Below are 23,662 nucleotides of genomic sequence, written 5' to 3'. Positions count from 1 at the left end.
AGAGGCATGCACCCCATACTGGTGATCAAAGGACTCATTGAAGAAGGAGGCACAGAATGGGTGGCCAGGCATTGTAGACAAACAGCATACGTATCTGCTCAGGAGAAAAATCATGGCGGTACGACAGCAGTAGTTCGGCAGGCATTCAACTGGGCTAGTTTAACAGGAGCCAGTGACCAAATGGATGCCATGATGGTGGATTGTATTGAGAGAGGGTAAAATGGATGGACGTGAAGATGCATAAACAAAACACCCATAGTCCAGTTGCAAAGGGACAAGGGACTGTTACAAATGGAGAGGATGGTCCGATCCGCTTCCCAGAAACTGCCACTGAGGTCACATAGGACATTGAGGGACTGCATACAGCAGGTGGCCAAGTAAGACATGGGAGGACCAAGAAGGTTTCCTATCAAGTATTAGCCTCCAGGAATTTCGTAGTTTCAATGATTGGAAGAGCAACAGGCCCGAGATTTAAAGACAGTAGAAGAAACCAACTGCACCGTCAGAAATTCATACAAAGGATTTTGTCAGTGGAAAAGGGAAAGCCATTTTCGATGCTCCATGAGTAAAGACAATCGAAACAAGGCTGCTGATGTCGCTCAAGTAGACAGGTCTGTGGAGAACTTCAACAGGTGGCAAAATCTGTTAACAAAAAGGAGCCGGAGATAACTGATGGGAGACAGGCAATAATAGGGATAATGGCAATCCCAAAGAGGACGAAGCTCATGATGGAACCCCGAGACACCCCGTTTTCCTGGATAAAGGTGTCCGACAAGGCAGAAACCACATGCACCCTGAAAATTTGGTCTTTAAAAAATTTCTGAAAGAAAAGGGGCATGCGGCCTCGAAAACCCCACATGTAGAGAGTACAGATGATACCAGTCCTCCAGCAGATGACGCAGGCTTTCTCCATACCTAAAAACATTGCCACAATCTGGCATTTTTGCAGAAAAACGTTCACCACGTGGATTGACAAAGTGACAAGATGGCCAACTGCAGAAGGGCGCACTCAAAATCCACAATGTGCAGTGGTTAATAAAATGCAAGACTTGGGCCACTGTACCAACAAGACATGAATCATACTTTCCATCACCTTGCAAACATAGTTAGTGAGGGTAACGAGGTGGTAACTAGAAGAAAAGTGTTTGTCCTTACTGGGCTTAGGTATGGGTATGACAGTGGCTTCACACCAACATCTAGGAAATGTGAACTCCGCCCAGATGCGATTGTACGTATGAAGGAGGAAGAGCTTGCTCGCAAGAGAAGTTTTGCAAAATCTGAATGTGAACATCATCTGGCCCTGAGGCGGAGGATTGGGATGAAGTGTTAACTTGAACGAGCTCCCTCATAGTGAAGGCAGCACTGTAGCACTCTCGACTCTGAGAAGAGAAGGGTACTGCTAGAGTTGCGTCCACTTGTTTCTGGTAGAGGAAGGCAGGGTGTAGTGGGTGGAGGTCCTAATCTCCATAAAATAGTGGCCCACGGTGTTGGGGATAGCAATAGGGTCCACTATCACATCATCTGCTAAGATCAAGCCAGACACATTGGGGACCGAATCTTTGTCCTAGAGAGTTGTCAGAAGTTGGCCCACACGATGGCAGAGGGAGTGGAACTGTTAAAAGAACTAGTAAATGAAATCCAGCTAGCTTTCTTGCTATTCCAAAGAAAGCTACGACACTGTGTATCAACTGTTTATAACAAATGCAGTTTGCCATCATAGCATGATCATTAAAAACATGGAAAGCATATGCATGAGACAATCTCAAGAGGAGGTTGCACTGTCACCACTGCAATTGATGCAGTGGAGAAAACGGAGGTGGACAACCACCTTTATGAGCATCCCTATCACAGGTTACACATTTGGCTGAGTGGGGTTGTAACGAAGACACTGGTAGCAGGACATCAGGTTTGGAATGTATGGTCAGCCTGTAATCACTTGATAGCCTGCTTTGTTCTTTTCTGTCAGCACCACTCAACCAAAATTGAGAAAAATGGACACTAAGGATGCATCTACTTTTTTCATCACCCGATGAACTGTAATGACGCTCCTATCAGGGAGGTACATTTGGATTTCTGCCTCGGTCAGACCTTCGAGCAGCCTAGTGCGAATAACACCACGGGAAGAATTCAGTTTTCGATGGTCATTGACACCAACAGGATAGATGAGGAGGAGCGAAGCTGCAAGCAGTTGTCGCACGTGAGAATCAGAAGTAGTCTCCAAAAGCAAAGGGCCATTGTGTAAATGAGAGCAGGATTCCAAAGGGCCAGCAATTGCATCAACACCTTTCTGAATAATAAACTGATTTCCTGTAGCAAAGGACTGACTGTCTCCAGTAAGTGAAACCATGAGGAACCGTGGCGCAGCAGGGAGGGTCTGTGAATGTTGAGCCTCATTCCATTAGTAGACACTGACCGTGGAGAAGAAGATTGGCTCACAGAGAGAAAATCCGCTATAGTTGCCAGCATCTCCGACGGCACGCTCTGCTTCCAAAGGGGGTTCCTCCCTCAGAGGGGAGTGTACCCTCCTTAGGAGATTGTTCACATCTCAGATCACACCTCTCACACTTGACAGTGGGACCAATTGGCAATTTTGGAAGGTCGCAGCTCAGGCAATCATCCATCCCCTCTGGGCTTGGCCTGTACCAGGAGGTACATGTGAAACCTACCTGTCGATCCGGGACTTGCAATTATGCGTTACCCAGTCACCTGATATGAGACAGGCACATCTACATGGATAATCTGTAAATCACATTTAAGTGCCTGGCACAGGGTTCATTGAACCACCTTCACAATTCTCTATTATTCCAATCTTGTCTGACATGCGGAAAGAACAAACACCTATATCTTCCATACGAGCTCAGATTTCCCTTATTTTATCGTGGTGATCATTTCTCCCTATATAGGTCTGTGACAACATTTGGAAGAGAAATTTGGTGATTGGAATTTTGTGAAAAGATTCCGTCACAACGAAAAATGCCTTTCTTTTCATAATGCCCAGCCCAAATCCAGTATCATTTCTGTGACACTCTTTCCCATATTTCGCGATAATACAAAAGGTGCAGCCCTTCTTTGAACTTTTTCGATGTACTCCATCAGTCCTATCTGGTAAGGATCCCACACCAAGCAGCAGTATTCTAAGAGGAATGCAGCAGTATTCTAAGAGGACGGACAAGCATAGTGTAGGCAGGCCCCTTTGTTGATCTGTTACATTTTCTAAGTGTCTGTCAATAAAATGCAATCTTTAGTTAGCCTTCCCCACAACATTTTCTGTGTGTTCCTTCCAATTTAAGTTGTTCATAATTGTAATACCTAGTTATTTGGTTGAATTTATGGCTTTTAGATTAGACTGATTTATCGTGTAACTGAAGTTTAACAAATTACTTTTAGCACACATGGATTACCTCACACTTTTTGTTATTTAGGGTCAACTGCCAATTTTTGCACCATTCAGATATGTTTTCTAAATCGTTTTTCAATTTGTTTTCTAAATCGTTTTTCAATTTGTTTTGATCTTCTCGCTCTCTGGCTTAGCAGCTTATTTGTAGTCTTGCCCACTGGACTACTGAATTCTTAACTATATGACTGCATGTTGCACTGTGTTGCACCCTGCAGGATCAAAGCTTTGTCAACTTCTACAGAGGATATGCTTTTGACTTTGAAATTTTACACTTTTCCACTGTTTTCTAATGCAGAATATAGTTAGAATTTTTAAAACATATATGAGCAGATTGATAGTATAACATCGCCATGTTTTTCATGGTTTACTGTACTCCTCTGCCACAAACTGAATGTAATCTCAGCGAACAACAAAGGGTTTTGTCTGTCCACAGATAAAGGTAAACTACCATTGTGATCCCCCCCATGAACCACGGACCTTGCCATTGGTGGGGAGGCTTGCGTGCCTCAGCGATACAGATAGCCGTGCCGCAGGAACAACCACAACAGAGGGGTATCTGTTGAGAGGCCAGACAAATGTTTGGTTCCTGAAGAGGGGCACAGCAGCCTTTTCAGTAGTTGCAGGGGCAACAGTCTGGATGATTGACTGATCTGGCCTTATAACAATAACCAAAACGGCCATGCTGTGCTGGTACTGCGAACGGCTGAAAGCAAGGGGAAACTACGGCCATAATTTTTCCCGAGGGCATGCAGCTTTACTGTATGATTAAATGATGATGGCGTCCTCTTGGGTAAAATATTCCGGAGGTAAAATAGTCCCCCATTCGTATCTCCGGGCGGGGACTACTCAAGAGGATGTCGTTATCAGGAGAAAGAAAACTGGCGTTCTACGGATCGGAGTGTTGAATGTCAGATCCCTTAATCGGGCAGGTAGGTTAGAAAATGTAAAAAGGGGAATGGGTAGGTTAAAGTTAGATATAGTGGGAATTGGTGAAGTACGGTGGCAGGAGGAACAAGACTTCTGGTCAGGTGACTACAGGGTTATAAACACAAAATCAAATAGGGGTAATGCAGGAGTAGGTTTAATAATGAATAGGAAAATAGGAATGCGGGTAAGCTACTACAAACAGCATAGTGAACACATTATTGTGCCCAAAATAGATACGAAGCCCACACCTACTACAGTAGTACAAGTTTATATGCCAACTAGCTCTGCAGATGATGAAGAAATTGAAGAAACGTATGATGAAATAAAAGAAATTATTCAGATAGTGAAGGGAGATGAAAATTTAATAGTCATGGGTGACTGGAATTCGAGTGTAGGAAAGGGGAGAGAAGGATTCATAGTAGGTGGATATGGATTGGGGCTAAGAAATGAAAGAGGAAGCCGCCTGGTAGAATTTTGCACAGAGCACAACTTAGTCATAGCTAACACTTGGTTTAAGAATCATGAAAGAAGGTTGTATACGTGGAAGAACCCTGGAGATACTAAAAGGTATCAGATAGATTATATAATGGTAAGACAGAGATTTAGGAACCAGGTTTTAAAATTTAAGACATTTTCAGGGGCAGATGTGGACTCTGACCACAATCTATTGGTTATGACCTGTAGATTAAAACTGAAGGAACTGCAAAGAGCTGGGAATTTAAGGAGATGGGACCTGGATAAAGTGAAAGAAGATCAAGTAGGTAAAAAGACGAGGGCTAGTAGAAATCCTTGGGTAACAGAAGAAATATTGAATTTAATTGATGAAAGGAGAAAATATAAAAATGCAGTAAATGAAGCAGGCAAAAAGGAATACAAAGTCTCAAAAATGAGATCTACAGGAAGTGCAAAATGGCTGAGCAGGGATGGCTAGAGGACAAATGTAAGGATGTAGAGGCTTATCTCACTAGTGGTAATATAGATACTGCCTACAGGAAAATTAAAGAGACCTTTGGAGAAAAAGAGAGCCACTTGTATGAATATCAAGAGCTCAGATGGAAACCCAATTCTAAGCAAAGAAGGGAAAGCAGAAAAGTGGAAGGAGTATAAAGAGGGTTTATACAAGGGCGATGTACTTGAGGACAATATTATGGAAATGGAAGAGGATGTAGATGAAGATGAAATGGGAGATATGATACTGCATGAAGAGTTTGACAGAGCACTGAAAGACCTGAGTCGCAACAAAGCTACGGGTGTGGACAACATTCCATTAGAACTACTGACAGCCTTGGGAGAGCCAGTCCTGACAAAACTCTACCACCTGGTGAGCAAGATGCATGAGACAGGCGAAATACGCTCAGGCTTAAAGAAGAATGTAATAATTCCAATCGCAAAGAAAGCAGGTGTAGACAGATGTGAAAATTACCGAACAATCAGTTTGCATCCTCCTTTACTGCAAGTCAGTGACAAGGAAATTGCATAATTTTCAGTGAACAGCATGCCAACTAAACACACTTATACTGTGTAGTGACTGCTAAATCCACAATATTTTTCTTGTGATTGGAAAATGCTAGATATGCAGTTAGTAGAGTCGCAGATAGTTATTTCCAGAAATCTATCAGAATACTGACATGAACTGGTGTCTTTGGTGGTGGGCATACTCTTCATTTATGCAGGTAACACCGCAGTGACTGCATAGCTTGAGCATGGTAGGACCTATGAGAGAGTAACTTGGAGCTTAAAATGTTAATTACCTATGAATCTAACCCTGTACACCTGCTTATTGGCAGGTGGCAACCCAGTATATTTTATGTTATGATGAGGAACACAATGCAGCAGTTCAATGTGATTATGTTGAACAAACAAGTACAGCACAGTTTAACAATGAAACACTGCAGTTTGAATTTCCATTGAGAAGCTGCTCTTGTTCAGTTCATCTCATGACTGTACTGTTCAATACAAATGCGGAATCAAGGCACTCCAAACCTGTACTGAAACTGCTAAAGTTCCCATAGCTGTTTATGATCTTCACTGGACACCTCACAGTGATGTTGGTACAGGCAGCTCCATCCAGCCAACATTTATCTGGATGCAAATTGCTGTTTCCATCACCAACCATGTTTACATAGCGAGACAGGATGTTATTACGGTGGCCCTCTGTAACAGTCATCCTTCCACCTGGCTAACCAGCTGCAATGTCAGTGCATCAGACTGGGCAACCAGAAGGAGGTCACATTATGGACAAGACCGGAAATTTTTTTCTTCACTTTATCTTAACTGTTGGACTGGGCAACAGCAAATAAAGAGGACTCAATACTATTTGGCAAGTAAAAGTTGGAAAGGTGTAATGGAACTGGCTGAACGGACAGAAGTGAGCAGTTATGAAGTAGGATTACCACATTTTGTCCAACATTATGAAAAATGGCTCAGAGCACTATGGGACTTAATTGCTGTGGTCATCAGTCCCCTCGAACTTAAAACTAGTTAAACCTAACTAACCTAAGGACGTCACACACATCCATGCCTGAGGCAGGATTCGAACCTGCGACTGTAGCGGTCGCGCGGTTCCCGACTGTAGCGCCTAGAACCGCCCGGCCACTCCGGCCGGCCAACATTATGAAGGCTGGTATGCATGTATTAGTAGTTTCTGAGACTGTTTTAACACAGTCACCAGATGAAAGCCTTTAACATCAAAAAGTTTTGCTCTGTTACATAAATGTTGTTCTGAAGTGTGTGTAAGTCTACTAAGCTAAAACAATCTTTTTACTTTTCCGAAACACTTGCAAACAAAACTTACCTGCTAATTAATTTCTGGTCCACACGTGGTTTAGGTTTAACAAGTGCACCAGGCTTCTCTGCAGGTGCCTCAGAAGTGAACTCAAATGCAGAAGGAAAAGGGTATTCATCAAGCCTTATGACTGATGGAGGAGTCTGAAATGGAACAATTGTTATTTAGTAGAACACTAGTAGTAGTACTGACACATACAACAGCTGCACTGGACAGAAGAAAATCTTGAGACTATGAGTAATTTTCTTTTTTTTATTTTTTTTATTTTTACAATTATAATACATATTGAAGTGAATAAAAAGTGAGAAAAGGGCTTCTCTGAAATTTTGTACTTTAGTTTTACTCTCACCCACTGTAAAATATAAATGTGCAGGTATTAACAAAACCAACAACAATAATAATGATAATAATAACAGTAACACCTAAAAGGGAAGTGGAGGTTGGAAACCAACAGAACAAATGGAAAGCCAGTATTCTTACTGGAAAAGTTCCTCCTCCGTCTGAAAGAACTTTGTCATCAGACACTACCTGGATTGTATTTTGTACAATAAGACAGAGGAACTTATGGCATTATTTGAAATAAAATGCAAACTGATAGACATAAAACTGTGAGGAAAAACATTACAAAAAAAAAAAAAAAAAAAAAAAAAAAAAAAAAAAAAAAAAAAAAAAAAAAAAAAGGACACGCACAGGAAGTGTCAGTCACGAGGTGAATATCTCTCTCTCTCTCTCTCTCTCTCTCTCTCTCTCTCTCTCTCTCACACACACACACACACACACACACACACACACACACAATGACCCTACCTGGCACTTTAGTGAATCAAACATCACCATTTTATAAACACAGGGTGAACCAGAAGGGAAGTTACATGCTTACAGGAGTGATAGTAGCAGCGATTCTCAACAACAACAAAAACTTAATATGGACATATGCCCTATTCTGAATGGTTTCTGGCATAGAACACATTTAATATTCTCCAGGAGTAAAAGTTTGTGCAAAGAGAGTGTGAGAATATTGAAAATCTTGTGTGATGCGCATATGCTGTAGCTTAGGTAGTTTCTGTATGCCAATATGCCGTAGTTTTTTTGACTTGATAGACCACAAATTGTTTATCTAAACTTCCCCTATACTGCGGTACATTGTAAACAATGGCAATGTTTGAACAATACAGAGAATAAACAATACTGTAAATTAAATGTGTTTTATCTTCGAAACCATTCAGAATATGGCATGTGCCCAATGAAGTTCTTGTTCGGGATCATTAATACTATCACCCCTCAAAACATATACTTATCCTCTTGACTCACTCTGTATACTCCATATCCTATTTTTTTCTCATATAAACAACACTGCGATATTTGGATGAATCAGCGCTGAGTGATGAGACAATGGACAACAACAGATGAGATGTAGTTATGTTCTTCAGTATCAATATGGAGAAGATTAGTGCTTAATGTTCCATCATCGAGATGGGAAGGATTTGGGAAGGAAATCAGCCATACCCTTTCAAAGGAACCATCCTGTCATTTGCCTGAAGTGATTTGTGGAAATCACATAAAACTTGAATCAGTACAGTCGGGCACAGGTTTGAAATGTCGTCGTCCTGAATGCCAGTCCTGTGTGCTAACCATTCAGTACCAATACGACTTATGCAATTATTCACACAACATTTCTTCTAAATCAACATATAAAGAAAACAGAGAAAATGCAATGAATTAACTACCCCAAGATTGGCATCTGCAGGGGCGATGAAATACGCTATGGCAGTAAAATATTCAACGAAATTCCTGAAAATGTACAGGCCTGTTGCCTGGAGGGTCTTTAACAATAGAATGCTATTTTTCTGCAGGCATGTAAAATGAGTGGAAAATTTTTAAATAAAGAAAGGAAACCCATGAGGCTATATGAATCTATTCTTCACTGCTTATAACGACAAATGAAAAGTTATAAACTGATAAAATCTGGATAAGGCTGGAATTATAATAAAATGCAATTATTATTAGTCACTGAATGAATGGGCATTTTCCCCCACTCAGGTTGTTATTTATTTAAACTTCTCCTTCATTTCACAACCATTTTCATCTTTTTAAAGCCTTTATCTAGCAATTATCAGTATGGGAAAGCACTCTATGTGCAAAGATACATAACGATGACCAACAACAAAACTGAGTAATCTATTTATGTATACATACATGTATGTATGGCTTTGGGGGGGGGGGGGGGGGGGGGTTAAGGGTGCTCAACTACTGAGGTCATAAGAGCCCAGTCACAATTGTAAGAGCACATAGAATCTAGTAAAACGCAAGGGGGGGGGGGGGGGGGGAACAACCGAAAGTTCTTACAAAGATGCAGATAAAATAAGTGAAAGAGTTAGATGTCTTTCGACAAGCCAGTCAAAGTAATAAAACGAATAACACAAGCAGCTGCTCGAGCGTCATCAGCTAAAACATCCTGTAACGTAGATGGCAGAGACAGGACAACACGAGAGTGACTAAAATGGGGACACGACAATAAAACATGGCGCACTGTCAATGCATGACCACAAGGCCACTGTGGGACTGGGTCACCGGAGAGCAGGTAGCGGTGGCTAAACCGGCAACGCCCTATCCGCAACCTGGTCAGAAGGACCTCTTCTCGCCGAGATGGTCGGGAGGAGGTTGTCCAAGCAGTTGGGCACGGTTTTACAACCCGGAGCTTGTTTCCTTGAAGTGATGACCAAGTATCCCACCACAATGACACAAGCCTCTTACAAACAACCCCACTAATGTCAGATGACGGGACACAATGGGAGGCTGGCTGAGGCAGGACTACTGCAGCCTTGGCTGCAGCATCAGCAGCCTCATTCCCAGGCACTCCTACATGGCCGGGAACCCACAGAAAGCTGACAGGAGAGCCATCATCAGCAAAAGAATGGAGGGACTGCTGGATCCGTTGCACCAAGGGATGGACCGGATATGGAGCTCCAAGGATCTGAAGAGCACTGAGTGAATCAGAGCAGAGTACATATGATGAATGGCGGTGGCGGCGGCTTACTGAACGGCCTGATGGAGAGCAAAAAGCTCGGCCGTAAAGCTGGAACACTGGTCGAGGAGCTGGTATTTAAGGGTGACGGCCCCGATGACAAAGGCACAGCCGACACCGTCGTCAGTTTTGGAGACATCAGTGTAAATAAAGGTGTGACTGGCAAGTCGCGCAGGAAGTTCGACAAATTGTGAGCAATACACTGCAGCCGGAGTACCCTCCTTCGGGAGCGAGCTGAGGTCGAGATGAATATGAACCGGAGCCTGGAGCCAAGGTGGTGTCGGGCTCTCACCCTCTCTGAAGGTGGTAGGGAGGGCAAAATCCAATTGTCGAAGCAGGCGACGAAAGCGGACTCCAGGGGGCAGCAGGGCAGACACGTACAGCCCATACTGACAGTCGAGAGAATCGGTGAAGAAGGACTGATAAGAGCCGGCAGGCATACCGACAAAGCAGTATGCCGCGCCGGTAGGTAAACGGTAATTCAGCAGCTTCGGCATAAAGACTCTCGACGGGACTTGTGTAGAATGCTCCGGTCGCAAGATGTAACCCCCAATGGTGGATGGAGTTGAGACGGCGTAAGAGGGGATGGCCGAGCAGACGAGGCTCCCATAATCCAGCTTCGATCGGACTATGGACCGATACAAGCGGAGCAGGACAGTGCGATCCACTCCCCAAGATGAACCACTATGAGCTCTGAGGATATTAAGGGAACGTGTACAACGGGCAGCCAAATAAGAGACTAGCGGAGACCAACAAAGTTTCCTGTCCAGTGTGAGCCCTAGAAACTTAGTTGTTTCCACGAATGGGAGAACAACAGGACCGAGATGTAAGGATGGCGGGAGGAATGCTTTATATCGCCAGAAGTTGATGCAAACCGTCTTCTCTTCAGAGAACCGGAAGCCATTAGCCACACTCCATGAGTATAGGCTGTCAAGACAACACTGAAGGCAGCACTCCAGGAGGCATGTTCTCTGGGCACTGAAGTAGATCACGAAGTCATCGACAAAAAGGGAGCCTGAGACATTAGGTGGAATGCAATCCATAATTGGATTGATCGCTATGGGAAAAAGGGCTACGCTCAAGACGGAGCCCTGAGGCACTCCGTTCTCCTGGAGGAAGACGTCGGACAATACGGAACCCACACGTACCCTAAACTTTCGATCTGTTAAAAAGGAACCAATAAAAAGGGGCAGGCGACCGCGTAGACCCCACCTGTGCATAGTGCGCAGGATACCTCCTCTCCAACAGGTATCATAAGCCTTCTCCAAATCGAAGAACACGGCTACCGTTTGGCACTTTTGCAAAAGGTTGGTCATGATGAATGTCGACAAGGTCACAAGGTGGTCAACAGCGGAGTGGCGGCGACAGAAGCCGCATTGAACATTGGTAAGTAGCCGTCGAGATTCGAGAATCCGAACTAACCGAGCGTTAACCATGCGCTCCATCACCTTACAGATACAGCTTGTAAGAGAAATGGGGCGGTAACTAGAAGGAAGGTGTCTATCCTTCCCGGGTTTGGGTATAGGAACAACGACAGCAGCACGACAACGCATGGGGACTTGACCTTCGGTCCAGACTCAATTGTAGGTACGAAGAAGAAAGCTTTGCCTGCCGGAGAAAGGTGTGTCAGCATCTGAACATGAATGGCATCTGGCCCCGGAGCAGAGGACCGGGACAGTGCAAGTGCACGTTCGAGTTCCCGCATAGTAAAGGGGACATTATAATTTTCCAGATTCAGCGAGTGGAAGGAAGGTCGCCGAGCCTCTTCTGCCTCTTTCCTGGGAAGGAAGGCAGGGTGGTAATGGGTGGAGCTTGAAACCTCCACGAAAAAGCGGCCGAAGGCGTTGGAGACATCCACAGGATTAGCAAGTACCTCATTACCTGAGGTCAGGCCAGGTACCAAGGAGTGGGCCTTAATGCCTGACAGCCGGCACAGGCCACCCCAGACGACAGAAGAGGGAGTAAAACTGTTAAAGGAGCTGGTGAAAGAGGCCCAACAAGCTTTTTTGCTGTCTTTGATGACTAAGGCATTGCGCTCGGAGTCGTTTTTATCCAATACAATTCGCCAACGTAGGATGGCGGCGAAAGGTGAGTAAAGCACGTCGTTGAGCACGGATAGCGTCTCTACAAGCCTCATTCCACTAGGGGACGGAAACGCGACGTGAAGAAGAGGTAGTACGAGGAATGGAACGTTTGGCAGCATTGATGATAACAGCCATGAGGTATTCGACCTGACTGTCACAACTGAGAAAATCGTGGTCCGGACAGGTCGCCAGGGAGGAGTAAAGTTCCCAGTCAGCTTTCGGTATGTTCCAGCTCGAAGGACGTGGGGATGGGGTGTGGTGCAGGAGACGAACGACACAGGGGAAATGGTCGCTCGAATAGGTGTCAGAAAGGACATACCACTCGAACCGATGGGCGAGAGTGGTAGAACAGATCGAGAGGTCCAAGTGGGAGGAGGTACGAGTAGAGTCAGAGAGGAAAGTCGGGGCACCAGTATTGAGGCAGACAAGATTGAGATGGTTGAAGACATCCACCAAGAGGGAGCCTCTCTGACAGGATGCAGGAGAGCCCCAAAGGGGATGATGGGCATTGAAGTCGCCAAACAATAAAAACGGCGGAGGAAGCTGAACAATCAGGTGCATTATGTCAGCCCAACTAACTGCAGATGATGATGGAGTGTAGACAGTACAAATAGAAAAAGTAAAGGCAGTAAGAGTAATACGGACAGCTATTGCTTAGAGTGGGGTGGTCAATGGGATGGGATGGTAATAGACATCGTCCTTAACGAGCAACATGACCCCACCATGAGCTGGAATACCGTCCACAGGGGTGAGGTCAGACCGCTCCGAGGTATAGTGGGTAAAAGCAATACGGTCAGTTGGGTGCAACTTGGTTTCCTGGAGACCAAGGATGAGCGGACAGTGCAGGCGGAGCAGCAGTTGTAATTCCTCCCAATTAGATAGAATACCTCTTATGTTCCAATGTAACAAAGCCATCATTAGTCAGAAAAAAGGGGGCACGAAACGGGTGAAGAGCTGGTCACCTCGACGGCCGCGGAGGGCCAGGTTTCGAGGGAACCGGGGTCCGGAACGTTTCCCCCATGGACGCCCGAGAAGAGGATCGCTTCTCAGGTGCCAGAGGGGGAGGAGGAGGAAGGGTGGCCCCTGGGGCAGAGGGGGCAGGGGCCGCGAGGGAGGAGGATTTGGAAGGGAGGGATTTGGGAGGCGGAGGCATAGACCCCGGATGGGGTGAGGAGGTGGAAGGGGAACAGGATAGGGGTGAGGATACTGTGGAAGGAGTGGACACGACTGAGGCAAACGAAGTTGTCAACGTCACGGGATGGAGGCGGTCATACTTCTTCCTGGCCTCAGAATAAGAGAGACGGTCCAAAATTTTTAATTCTTGAATCTTCTTCTCCTTCTGATACGCGGGGCAGTCTAAAGATCTAGGCGAGTGGAGGCCAGGACAACTGACGCACCAAGGTGGTGGGGTGCATGTATGTTCCTCATGAATACGACGTCCACAATCGCCACAAAGGGGCTCAGCCTCACACCGTGACGACATGTGCCCGAAGCGCAAATACCGAAAGCAGCGCATAGGAGGCGGGACGTATGGTTGCACGACGCACCGGTAGCACATCACCTTTACCTTCTCCGGGAAAACGTCCCCCTCGAAGGCGAGGATAAAGGTCCCGGTGTCGATGCGACGGTCTTTGGGGCCGCACTGGACTCACCGGACGAAATGCACGCCTTGGCGCTCCAGGTTGGCCCTGAGCTCCTCATCAGATTGCGGCAGGAGGTCCCGATGAAAAATAACCCCCTGTGTCCTTTTCAGTGCCAGATGCGGGACAATGGACACTGGGATGTCCCCTAGTCGGTCGCACGCCTGGAGCACCACCGATTGTGTGGTGGAGGTGGTCTTTATAAGAACGGACCCTGAACGCATTTTACTGAGAGCCTCGATTTCCCCAAAGATGTCCTCAATGTGCTGGACAAAGAACATGGGCTTGGAGGGGGCAAACGTCCCCCCATCAGTCCGAGAACAGATTAAATAGAGGGGGAAGTACTTCGCCCCAAGCCGGGGGGCCTGTCCTTCCTCCCAGGGAGTGGCCAAGGGGGAAAGGGCAGGAGAACCAGAACCAGAGACAGTAACTTTCTTTTTAAAAGACTCGGCCACAGATCGACCTGATACATGTTGACGTTTCATCTGCAAAACGTCCACCCCGATAGCATCGACTCCGACCAGGGGCTCTCCCCACGGGCGCCACCCAGCCTCAGCAAGAGCCACCTGGCAGGATGACCGTTGCTGAGAGTCCTAATGCCCCAAGGAGACGGGCATCTAGTCCTTGGCCGACATGGGGAGGGTGCAGCTCAGGTATCGGCAGTACGATCCCTGTGTTGTCAGGGGGCTACAACCCAGAGGGTACATAATGACCCCACCACAACGGGCTGGCTACCGTGTTGGATTTCGGGTGCCATGGAAAGTCCATCATGATCGTAGGTGCAGATGGGGACGCACTTTGGGCGTAACTTGTGCAACCCATCAGGCGTTTAGGCCCAATTTGAGGAATAGTGGGTGCGGTTACAAAGCCGTTACAATGCTGAGTGCCAAGGTCTTACTGCACTGAGGACCAGTGATACACCACGTAAGGCGTCCTTCCCCAAAAGGCTCGTACTTCTGTAGAATTTTGAAAAATGGAGGTCAAACCCCAAGGGGGACCATCACATGGAGGGCCGAAACGGTTGAAACTCCTTTTAGTCGCCTCTTACGGCAGGCAGGAATACCTCGGGCCTATTCTTACCCCGGACCCGCAGGGGGGGATGTATGTATGTATGCCTATGCACAAAAAAAAAGAAGATTTAATGAAAATGATGCAAAATTTTTATAAAGAAGTACCAAAACAGAAAGTTTGCAAATTTTAAATTTCACTTAATATACCGATATCCCTTTTGGCCCTGACCTGTATGAATATGAATGTCAATTTGTACAATTATTTTCTTGGCTAGATTTCAATTTTCTGGCTCATAGCAACTTACGTCAGTGGTGTGGGTCTCTCTCTGTTGATAAAGCTGCATTTTGTGTTCCAAATGTTGTTGGTATACTGCTCTACAAAGAAAATTCAGAAGGCAGAAAGTGTTGCCGCAACAGCAAGATGATATACTTCACTATTTTTTTTATTATACTGTTTCAATGAATGATGATATTAATCTTTTCTTATCAAAAGTAGTGTAATAACCATACCCCACATACCACTCTTTGTATTTATTTTGAAACTGTGCTGTTTATTGCGAAAAAGACAGAAAGTATCACTAGCATGCAAGTTAGTATTTTATTTAAATTTTATCATTCACCTGTTCAATCATGCAGATACTAATTCTGAGTTAACGTATATTAATTAAAATTCACTTCCACATTAAAAAGTATTTAATGCAAGTTGAATATTATTGCTTTTGCTTCTCCAATGCTAACTGGCAAAAAAGTTTTGTCCAAAAGAGAAATACATATTATCTTGAACAAAACATCTGACATCAGTGAACTGCCTGAAAATGCCAATGCTGGTGTTGATAGTACATTGCAACTGTCAGTGAGTGATATAAAAACATTTTCAGACAAAAGCAGTGATGAAGAAAGTTGTCTCAAAAGCAATAATGACGCAAACATTTGTTGCTGTGCCAAAATTGCTATCAGAGCACCAATTTTTTGGTGCATGTTCACAACAACGTGTAATACCAAAAGAATACCATGAAGTAAATACTCAAGTCTTCTGAATTGATGACGACACAATGGAGAGGAGTATTTTGTTGAGAACAATTTTCTTTCTGCTGCTCTTCCCAGTACAAAGTTGAAGTACATGTTAGTTCATGCTACAAACCTTTTTAATGTTTATTGTACCTCACACACTGGGAATATGGTATCTTTCTTAGCAGCACTAGCCTCAGTATTTCTCTGAAGATTTCATATTACAGTTTGCAAAAAGTGGTAAATCAGTACTTACGAACCATGTTGAGTTTTGGTTTAAATTTCATAAAGAGAGTGATACAAGAATCAGTACAGCCCCTTCAAATTTGTGTAAAGATAGTTACACAGCCATGAAAAGACTGCAATGGGGTTTTAATGCCATCTACACGTTCTGGAATTCAGTCAAAACACAAGGTGCAGTGCTGGTAAAAAAAAAAATCAACAAATGAATTGTTGGTTTAGGGCAATGAAATAGAGTCTGAATGTCATTCTCCACTTCCTCAACACAGCTACAGTGAACTGCTTGATGGAATACAGAATATCTGCAAATTTAAATAAAATTCCACCGAAAGAAATTACAGACTTGATAAAATTTCAGCTGGAAATGAGAACTCCAATGAAGAAATGACCATTTGTGCTTTAAACCACACAATTTTTTTCTAGCAGTTTCACACACACAGGTAATATAAGTGCGTAGTATATCATATTATTGTCAATGATGTATCAGTGATGGTTTTCCAATGGCTTTAATTAATTATTTAAATTTATGTTCTAGTGTATACATAAATGATAAAAGTATGTGATTATATATGGATAACATAAATACACAGTTCAACCACCAATTACAGTCCTATGTACTTGAGAAACACACAGTATGTAGTTTAGAAGTAAACCCTAAGCTATGTGACTGTGCGGATCCATTTTTTTAAAATTTACTGAAATGTTTTTTTTGTTTTTGTTTAGCTTCTCTTCTGACATAATAGTAGGCTATAAAACAAATTTGTACAGAAACCAGATGGCAGTTATAAGAGTCGAGGGACACGAAAGGGAAGCAGTGGTTGGGAAGGGAGTGAGACAGGGTTGTAGCCTCTCCCCGATGTTATTCAATCTGTATATTGAGCAAGCAGTAAAGGAAACAAAAGAAAAATTCGGAGTAGGTATTAAAATACATGGAGAAGAAATAAAATGACACTGTCATTCTGTCAGAGACAGCAAGGGACTTGGAAGAGCAGTTGAATGGAATGGACAGTGTCTTGACAGGAGGATATAAGATGAAATATCAACAAAAGCAAAACAAAGATAATAGAATGTAGTCGGATTAAGTCGGGTGATGCTGAGGGAATTAGATTAGGAAATGAGACACTTGAAGTAGTAAAGGAGTTTTGCTATTTGGGGAGCAAAATAACCGATGATGGTCGAAGTAGAGAGGATATAAAATGTAGATTGGCAATGGCAAGGAAAGCAATTCTGAAGAAGAGATATTTGTTAACATCGAGTATAGATTTAAGTGTAAGAAAGTCATTTCTCAAAGTGTTTGTATGGAGTGTAGCCATGTATGGAAGTGAAACATGGATGATAAATAGTTTGGACAAGCAGAGAATAGAATCTTTTGAAATGTGGTGCTACAGAAGAATGCTGAAGATTAGATGGGTAGATCACATAACTAAAGAGGAAGTATTGAATAGGTTTGGAGAGAAGATAAGTTTGTGGCACAACTTGACCAGAAGAAGGGATCGGTTGGTAGGACATGTTCTGAGGCATCAAGGGATCACCAATTTAGTATTGGAGGGCAGCGTGGAGGGTAAAAATCGTAGAGGGAGGCCAAGAGATGAATACACTAAGCAGATTCAGAAGAATGTAGGTTGCAGTAGGTACTGGGAGATGATGAAGCTTGCACAGGATAGAGTACCATGGAGAGCTGCATCAAACCAGTCTCAGGACTGAAGACCACAACAACAACAACAACAACAACAAAAACAAATTAAAACCAGAAGCTCATGAAGTTAAAAATAAAAAAGTTTTAGAATTGAAATGGATATTGACAAGGCTAATAATCTTACCTACTAGAATGAGATTTTCACTCTGCAGCGGAATGTGCGCTGATATGAAACTTCCTGGCAGATTAAAACTGTGTGCCCGACCGAGACTCAAACTTGGGACCTTTGCCTTTCGCGGGCAAGTGCTCTACCATCTGAGCTACCGAAGCACGACTCACGCCCGGTACTCAAAGCTTAAATATTCGAGTTCGCAGAAGAGCTTCTGTAAAGTTTGGAAGGTAGGAGACGAGATACCGGCAGAAGTAAAGCTGTGAGTACCGGGCGTGAGGCGTGCTTCGGTAGCTCAGATGGTAGAGCACTTGCCCGCGAAAGGCAAAGGTCCCGAGTTTGAGTCTTGGTCGGGCACACAGTTTTAATCTGCCAGGAAGTTTCACTCTTACCTACTAGTTTCGAAACTATTATCGTATCTGTTAGTGTGGAAACTATGAACAGAATTACTATTTTGGTTCTGATTAGCTGTGATCAGAATACTAGCAGAATTTCAGAGTTACCTCCTGTTTTGTAGTTAATTCTGTTTGTTAGTGAGTATCTAGTTGATGTTAAAAATGACTAAAAATTTAATTTTCTTATAAAATATTCATTTTCTTTGATGATCAAGAATTTGGAATTTATAGAAAATGTTTCAAGATGTGTGTGGTGTGACATGTGTCATGAATGCACTTTGATTTTTTTTGTTAGATTTAATGAGTTCTAACAAACTGAAAATTCCTTCGAGTCAGCCCACTGTACATCATGTCACAATCATCATACCTAATTTTAAATATTCGAGTTTTATTTCACAGTTCCGGTCGATGGGTGGTGTGTCATATTTTCAGTATTGTTTTCAGTTAAATCTAATTCAGATTTTCACATGTTTAAAAGTTTTCACTATTTTATTTGTAATGGTACTACCTGTATAATATAGGGGAACTGTGACATTAGTCTTTTATTTAGCCACTTCTGTATTTACTAATACCGATGGTGATTGACTTTTGCTTTATTTCCAAGTTTTGTTTGTGTAGTTCTTTAATAATTTGTGATTCACAATTGTTAATTTTGTTAAAAGTTTCACGTATTTTTATTTCTTTGTTAATCTCATCTTCATCTTGATCAAGATTTATCATTATCTATACCCCTGCATGAAAGCTTTTATTTATTAATTACTGTGTTGCATGATCCACTACCTATTAATGTGTCTGTAGCTGCTGGTTTCTGAAATATTCCAAACTGTGCAATGAATCACTTTTCTTTACTGTAACATAAAAAAGTTGACACATTTATTTCCTTCGACAGCACTGGTGAAGTTGATTTTATCATGCATATTATACTTGTGGACACATATTAGAAATATTCTTTGTACCATTCAACAGGACTGTCGGGACAGTTAAGTGACAACCATCCAAACTTCCTTTGATTTGTGTTCAAGAAACTCAACCAAAATAGTACACAAAATATGAGCTCTTTCGTATACGGAATAATACACTTTTGTTAACATAAGCAGAGCACAGAAAAAGATATTCTGTAAGAACTTGAGACTAGTTTTTTGTTTTAGATTAGCACTATTCAAGATTTGTCTCTATTAGCAAGAAAGTTCAAAAATGCTGTTGTTAAAACAGTACCTCTAGTACTCGGGTGCAAACTCTGACAGCTATCATGAACGCATTATTTTACAATCTTACCAGTAAACAGTATGTTCAGAGTTTATGCTCCTCTTTTGATGACTGGTATGGGTTTGGGTATGGATGTTTTAGCAATGTTTTGACACCGTCTGTTCGCAATATGAGATATGTGCACGTTAGTAAGTCACGAAACACTTAGATAGGTGTCGTTCTGTGCCCTTACGCTTGACGAGAGTGGATGTGTGTGAAGTGTTCCTTCATTTGACAAATGAAGCCTGAATGGTCATGGTCAGGTATCTGTACAGAACCTGGGTCACTGAACTTGCCAGACAGTCAAACTGCTTCGTCATAAACAAACACTGCTGGCGATGAAACTAAGTCAGGTTTGTATGTGGTGCAAAGATGACGCAAGACTGTGGGTAAGGCAACTGTTATTCACACTGTTATTCACTGAGTTGCTGCTGATTGTCCTATGATGGAGAGCACCACAGAATTTACTATGCTGAGTAAATAAACCCAACTCCAACTGTCGGCTGCAGTCTGCGGTAATTTGCAGTAGATAACAAAAGCACGAAATTCACTTTGACGCATAGGCAAAGGTACCTGCTGATATATTGTCAACCGGCATAACTTCTGGGCAATGAGTGAAATGATCAATTGCAGTTAATAACTAGTGCTGATCATTTCATGGTGGACATGGACCTACTATGTAGATGTGCACATGTGTGAAGCATGTTGTGTTATCTGCAAAATCTCCAAATGGCGCATGAACAACAAGAATCTTACTGTGCAGACACTGAAGGAACGCACGAGCCCACTCTTGACAGTCCTACAAAACGATCTGAAACCAGATGAGTTGATGATTTGACAACAGGGTGGCACACGCAAAGAAGGCTGCCAAAAGCATGTCTGTGGCATGCAGGTGGCAGAAAAGGACGAGACATTCCACCTGAAATGTTGCAATACAGCTTCATCTCTGAACTGGGAGTGTCAACCAGTTGTAACTGAAGGGTGAGTGATGTATCATTTCGTAGTTTCTGGAGTTCCTGATTAGATTAGATTAGATTAGATTAGATTAATACTTGTTCCATAGATCATGAATACGACACTTCGTAATGATGTGGAACGTGTCAGGTTAATAAAAGATGTCTGTACAAGAAATTACATTACACAAAATATTGCATGACACAAATGATTAAGTTTTTTTTTTACTTAGTTTATATCTAAAAATTCAGCCAATGAGTAGAAGGAGTTGTCATCTAGAAATTCTTTTAATTTATTTTTAAATGTTAGTTGGCTATCTGTCAGGCTTTTGATGCTGTTTGGTAGGTGCCCAAAGACTTTTGTGGCAGCATAATTTACCCCTTTCTGTGCCAAAGTCAGATTTAACCCTGCATAGTGAAGATCATCCTTTCTCCTGGTGTTATAGGTATGCACACTGCTATTACTTTTGAATTGGGTTGGATTATTATCAACAAATTTCGTAAGGGAATATATATACTGTGAGGATCCCTAGATCCTTAAATAGATGTCTGCAGGATGATCAGACTCTTGCGCCTTTGCATTTAGGACAAAATCAAAAACATTTGTTACACTGCTAACTTAAGACAGACAGTCAGCAATCACTTTGTCAGAACCCGGAATATGGTAGACATTGGTCTGAAATGGGCAACAATCCCCATGTGGTCGTATTTTTGTTGCTCTGTCTGAAGGTTTAGACCAGCAGGTTGTGAACTGTAAAAATTGCAAATTCTCTGGCTCCCTACTGGGGAGAAATTACTCGATCGGTTCAGAGAATTTATGTAAAGGCTTTTGCATAGTCAGACATATCAAACACAGTCACACGCACCACATAGATCGTAGCTATAATCTCTTAACAGGGGTACCGGAAATCCGTATGGAATTGTCCTTGCATTAAGTGCATGATAATTACCCCACGAATGTTATGCACCACACTTCTTGGGTAATAGATGGAGATGTGACGACCATAGACTACTGGAAGGGTGAATAATACCTTCCCAGAGCACTGAGACAAATTCTGCTTTTGCAATAGCCAGTTGATCAGAAGCTAAGCTCCATGCCATGAAACTGGTGAATTATCAGTCATTTTGAAATAAAAAACAATACTGCGCCATACCTCTCTTAGGGTGCCTGGTCACATTATGATTGGAATCCTTTCAAACGACTCAGCATACTTGCTTTCTGCTGCCTGCACAAGCTTGGCACTGTGTCGCTGTCCTGCTTCAGAGTCCAGCAGTCAGAAGTCCAGTGATACTAGCAGCGAGTCTCACATTCGGCAGTAGATGATTATGCACCAGGAAGTCAGCTCCAATAATGGTCAACAGTGGTGAAGTCCGAGTCCAGCTCAATACATTGTGTACCCCAAGTCGCTGCAGATGAACTGTTTGTGCCAGAAAGACAGAACCAAGTTGGTGGCTGACAATTTTAGTGTGAAGTCCAAGGATAAATGTACAAGTCTTTTTGTATAGTCTTCTGATCATTAATAGACAGATGGGCAGACTTGAACCAACAACTGGATGCACCTATGTCTGACTGCCACTGCTATTAGAGTAGGCACAAGGTGAAGTGCAAGCACCATTCAGGGCCGAAGAGTACATCATGGAATGACTACATGACCTCCTGCAATAAGATCCTCTGTCATTGCTGAAGCTGCAATGAGAAAATAGTCCACTTATTTGTTTAGCTAGAGCAACAATCTTATCTGAGATGCAATCACTCTGCACAGGTCACTGTCAATGATGAAGTACTGTTGGACAATGCCACTATTGCATTGACTGGTATTATATATTATTGCATCTTGAATTCCATCAGCCACATAAGGGACAGTGACTAATGGCATTTCTGCCTGTGTTGCTACTATAACTTTACCATGGGCCGGAAGATGGTGCTCCTAGACGTACATCGCAAGTTGTCAGGTACAGTAGCCTTGCTGCTTAGGCGTCTTAGGTATCATGACTTTCCTTTCTCCAATATCTTCCTGTTCAGAACTATAGATATGGGCTCTTCTTAGAGGGTAGGAACTCTAAGAATCAATTTCCTCTTGAGTTTGTGACAGGAATCTTCTGCAGGAGGAGCAGTACTTGTGTCTTCCACTCCAGTTGCGTAATGGCGGTTGAGCTGACTGACCATCAGAGCAAATTTGTTTAATTAGTAGCTATAATGTGTACTGCCCACCAGTAGACACTCAGGCTTGCATTTTCATGAAAAAGATCCTTGTTTACTCTTGAGTGTTTTTATGCCTATTTCTGGTCTTTGTAGGCTGTTCACACCAGGCGATATTGTGTTTTGGTCATCAATGTCATCACGGCTAAGTGTTAAAAATATGAAATAATTACACTTTCATGTTCAAGCAGCTCAACCAAAATAGCATACGAGATATGAGTACTTGTGTACCAGGAATAATAAACTTTTATTAACATAACAGAACACAGAAGAAGATCTGAAAGAACTTGGGACTATTTTCTGCATTGGATTAACATTAGTCAGAATCTGTATCTATTAGCAAAGAAGTTCAAGCGCACTGTCACTTTCACAGAATGTCGCTTGAAACACCAAGAACAAATCAACTGCCAATAATGAATAACAGTGCCCCTGACATTTTATGTGCAAACTCTTTGACAGTTGCAATGATACAGTAGTCAACAATTTTGACTGTTACAGGACTAAGACGTCACTGACGTAACATTTGTCGTGACTATCAGGGATATTGTTTAAATTCCTTTAACTTCTTCAGTATGGTTTATGAATGTGTAAGCCAAGATTCCCATCACACAGCTTCCCATGGCAAGTTTGTCCAGCTAACAGTTATAAGTAGTTATAAGAAATAGTAACAACAGCTAAATAAGTTCACAGATTTCACCCCAGCTAGTTCCTTGTGCTTAATTAAGTTATTTTAATTATATCTATGGTTTCCTTTATGGGAATGTTTGTATAAAAGATTAGTAATATTGAATAAAACCAGTTTACTGTTGTGAGGAATGCTAGCGTTTTTGATTCAGTCGCTTAATTCTTTTGTATTCTTCACTGTGTATTTTTTGTCACTGTAACAAACCAAAATTATAGGATGCCTATGTAAAATTAATTTGTGGCACCATCATCGGCCTACTGACA

The 23,662-nt window shown here is 42.8% G+C and overlaps 1 protein-coding gene across 3 annotated transcripts in view; it reads right to left on the bottom strand.

Annotated features, from left to right (window-relative positions):
• Positions 1-23,662, bottom strand: part of LOC126335388 (transport and Golgi organization protein 11) — a 78,626-nt gene that overhangs the window by 9,359 nt on the left and 45,605 nt on the right. For all 3 annotated transcript variants that reach the window (XM_049998612.1, XM_049998613.1, XM_049998610.1), the window contains exon 4: positions 7,119-7,252. In XM_049998612.1, coding sequence (XP_049854569.1) covers positions 7,119-7,252 — 134 coding nt within the window. The remainder of the gene's footprint in view (positions 1-7,118; positions 7,253-23,662) is intronic.

The sequence above is a fragment of the Schistocerca gregaria genome, chromosome 2 (genome assembly GCF_023897955.1).
Source record: "Schistocerca gregaria isolate iqSchGreg1 chromosome 2, iqSchGreg1.2, whole genome shotgun sequence".
NCBI lineage: Eukaryota > Metazoa > Arthropoda > Insecta > Orthoptera > Acrididae > Schistocerca > Schistocerca gregaria.
The sequence above is the reverse complement of the archived record's forward strand: the minus strand, read 5'-3'. Positions and strand labels throughout refer to the sequence as shown.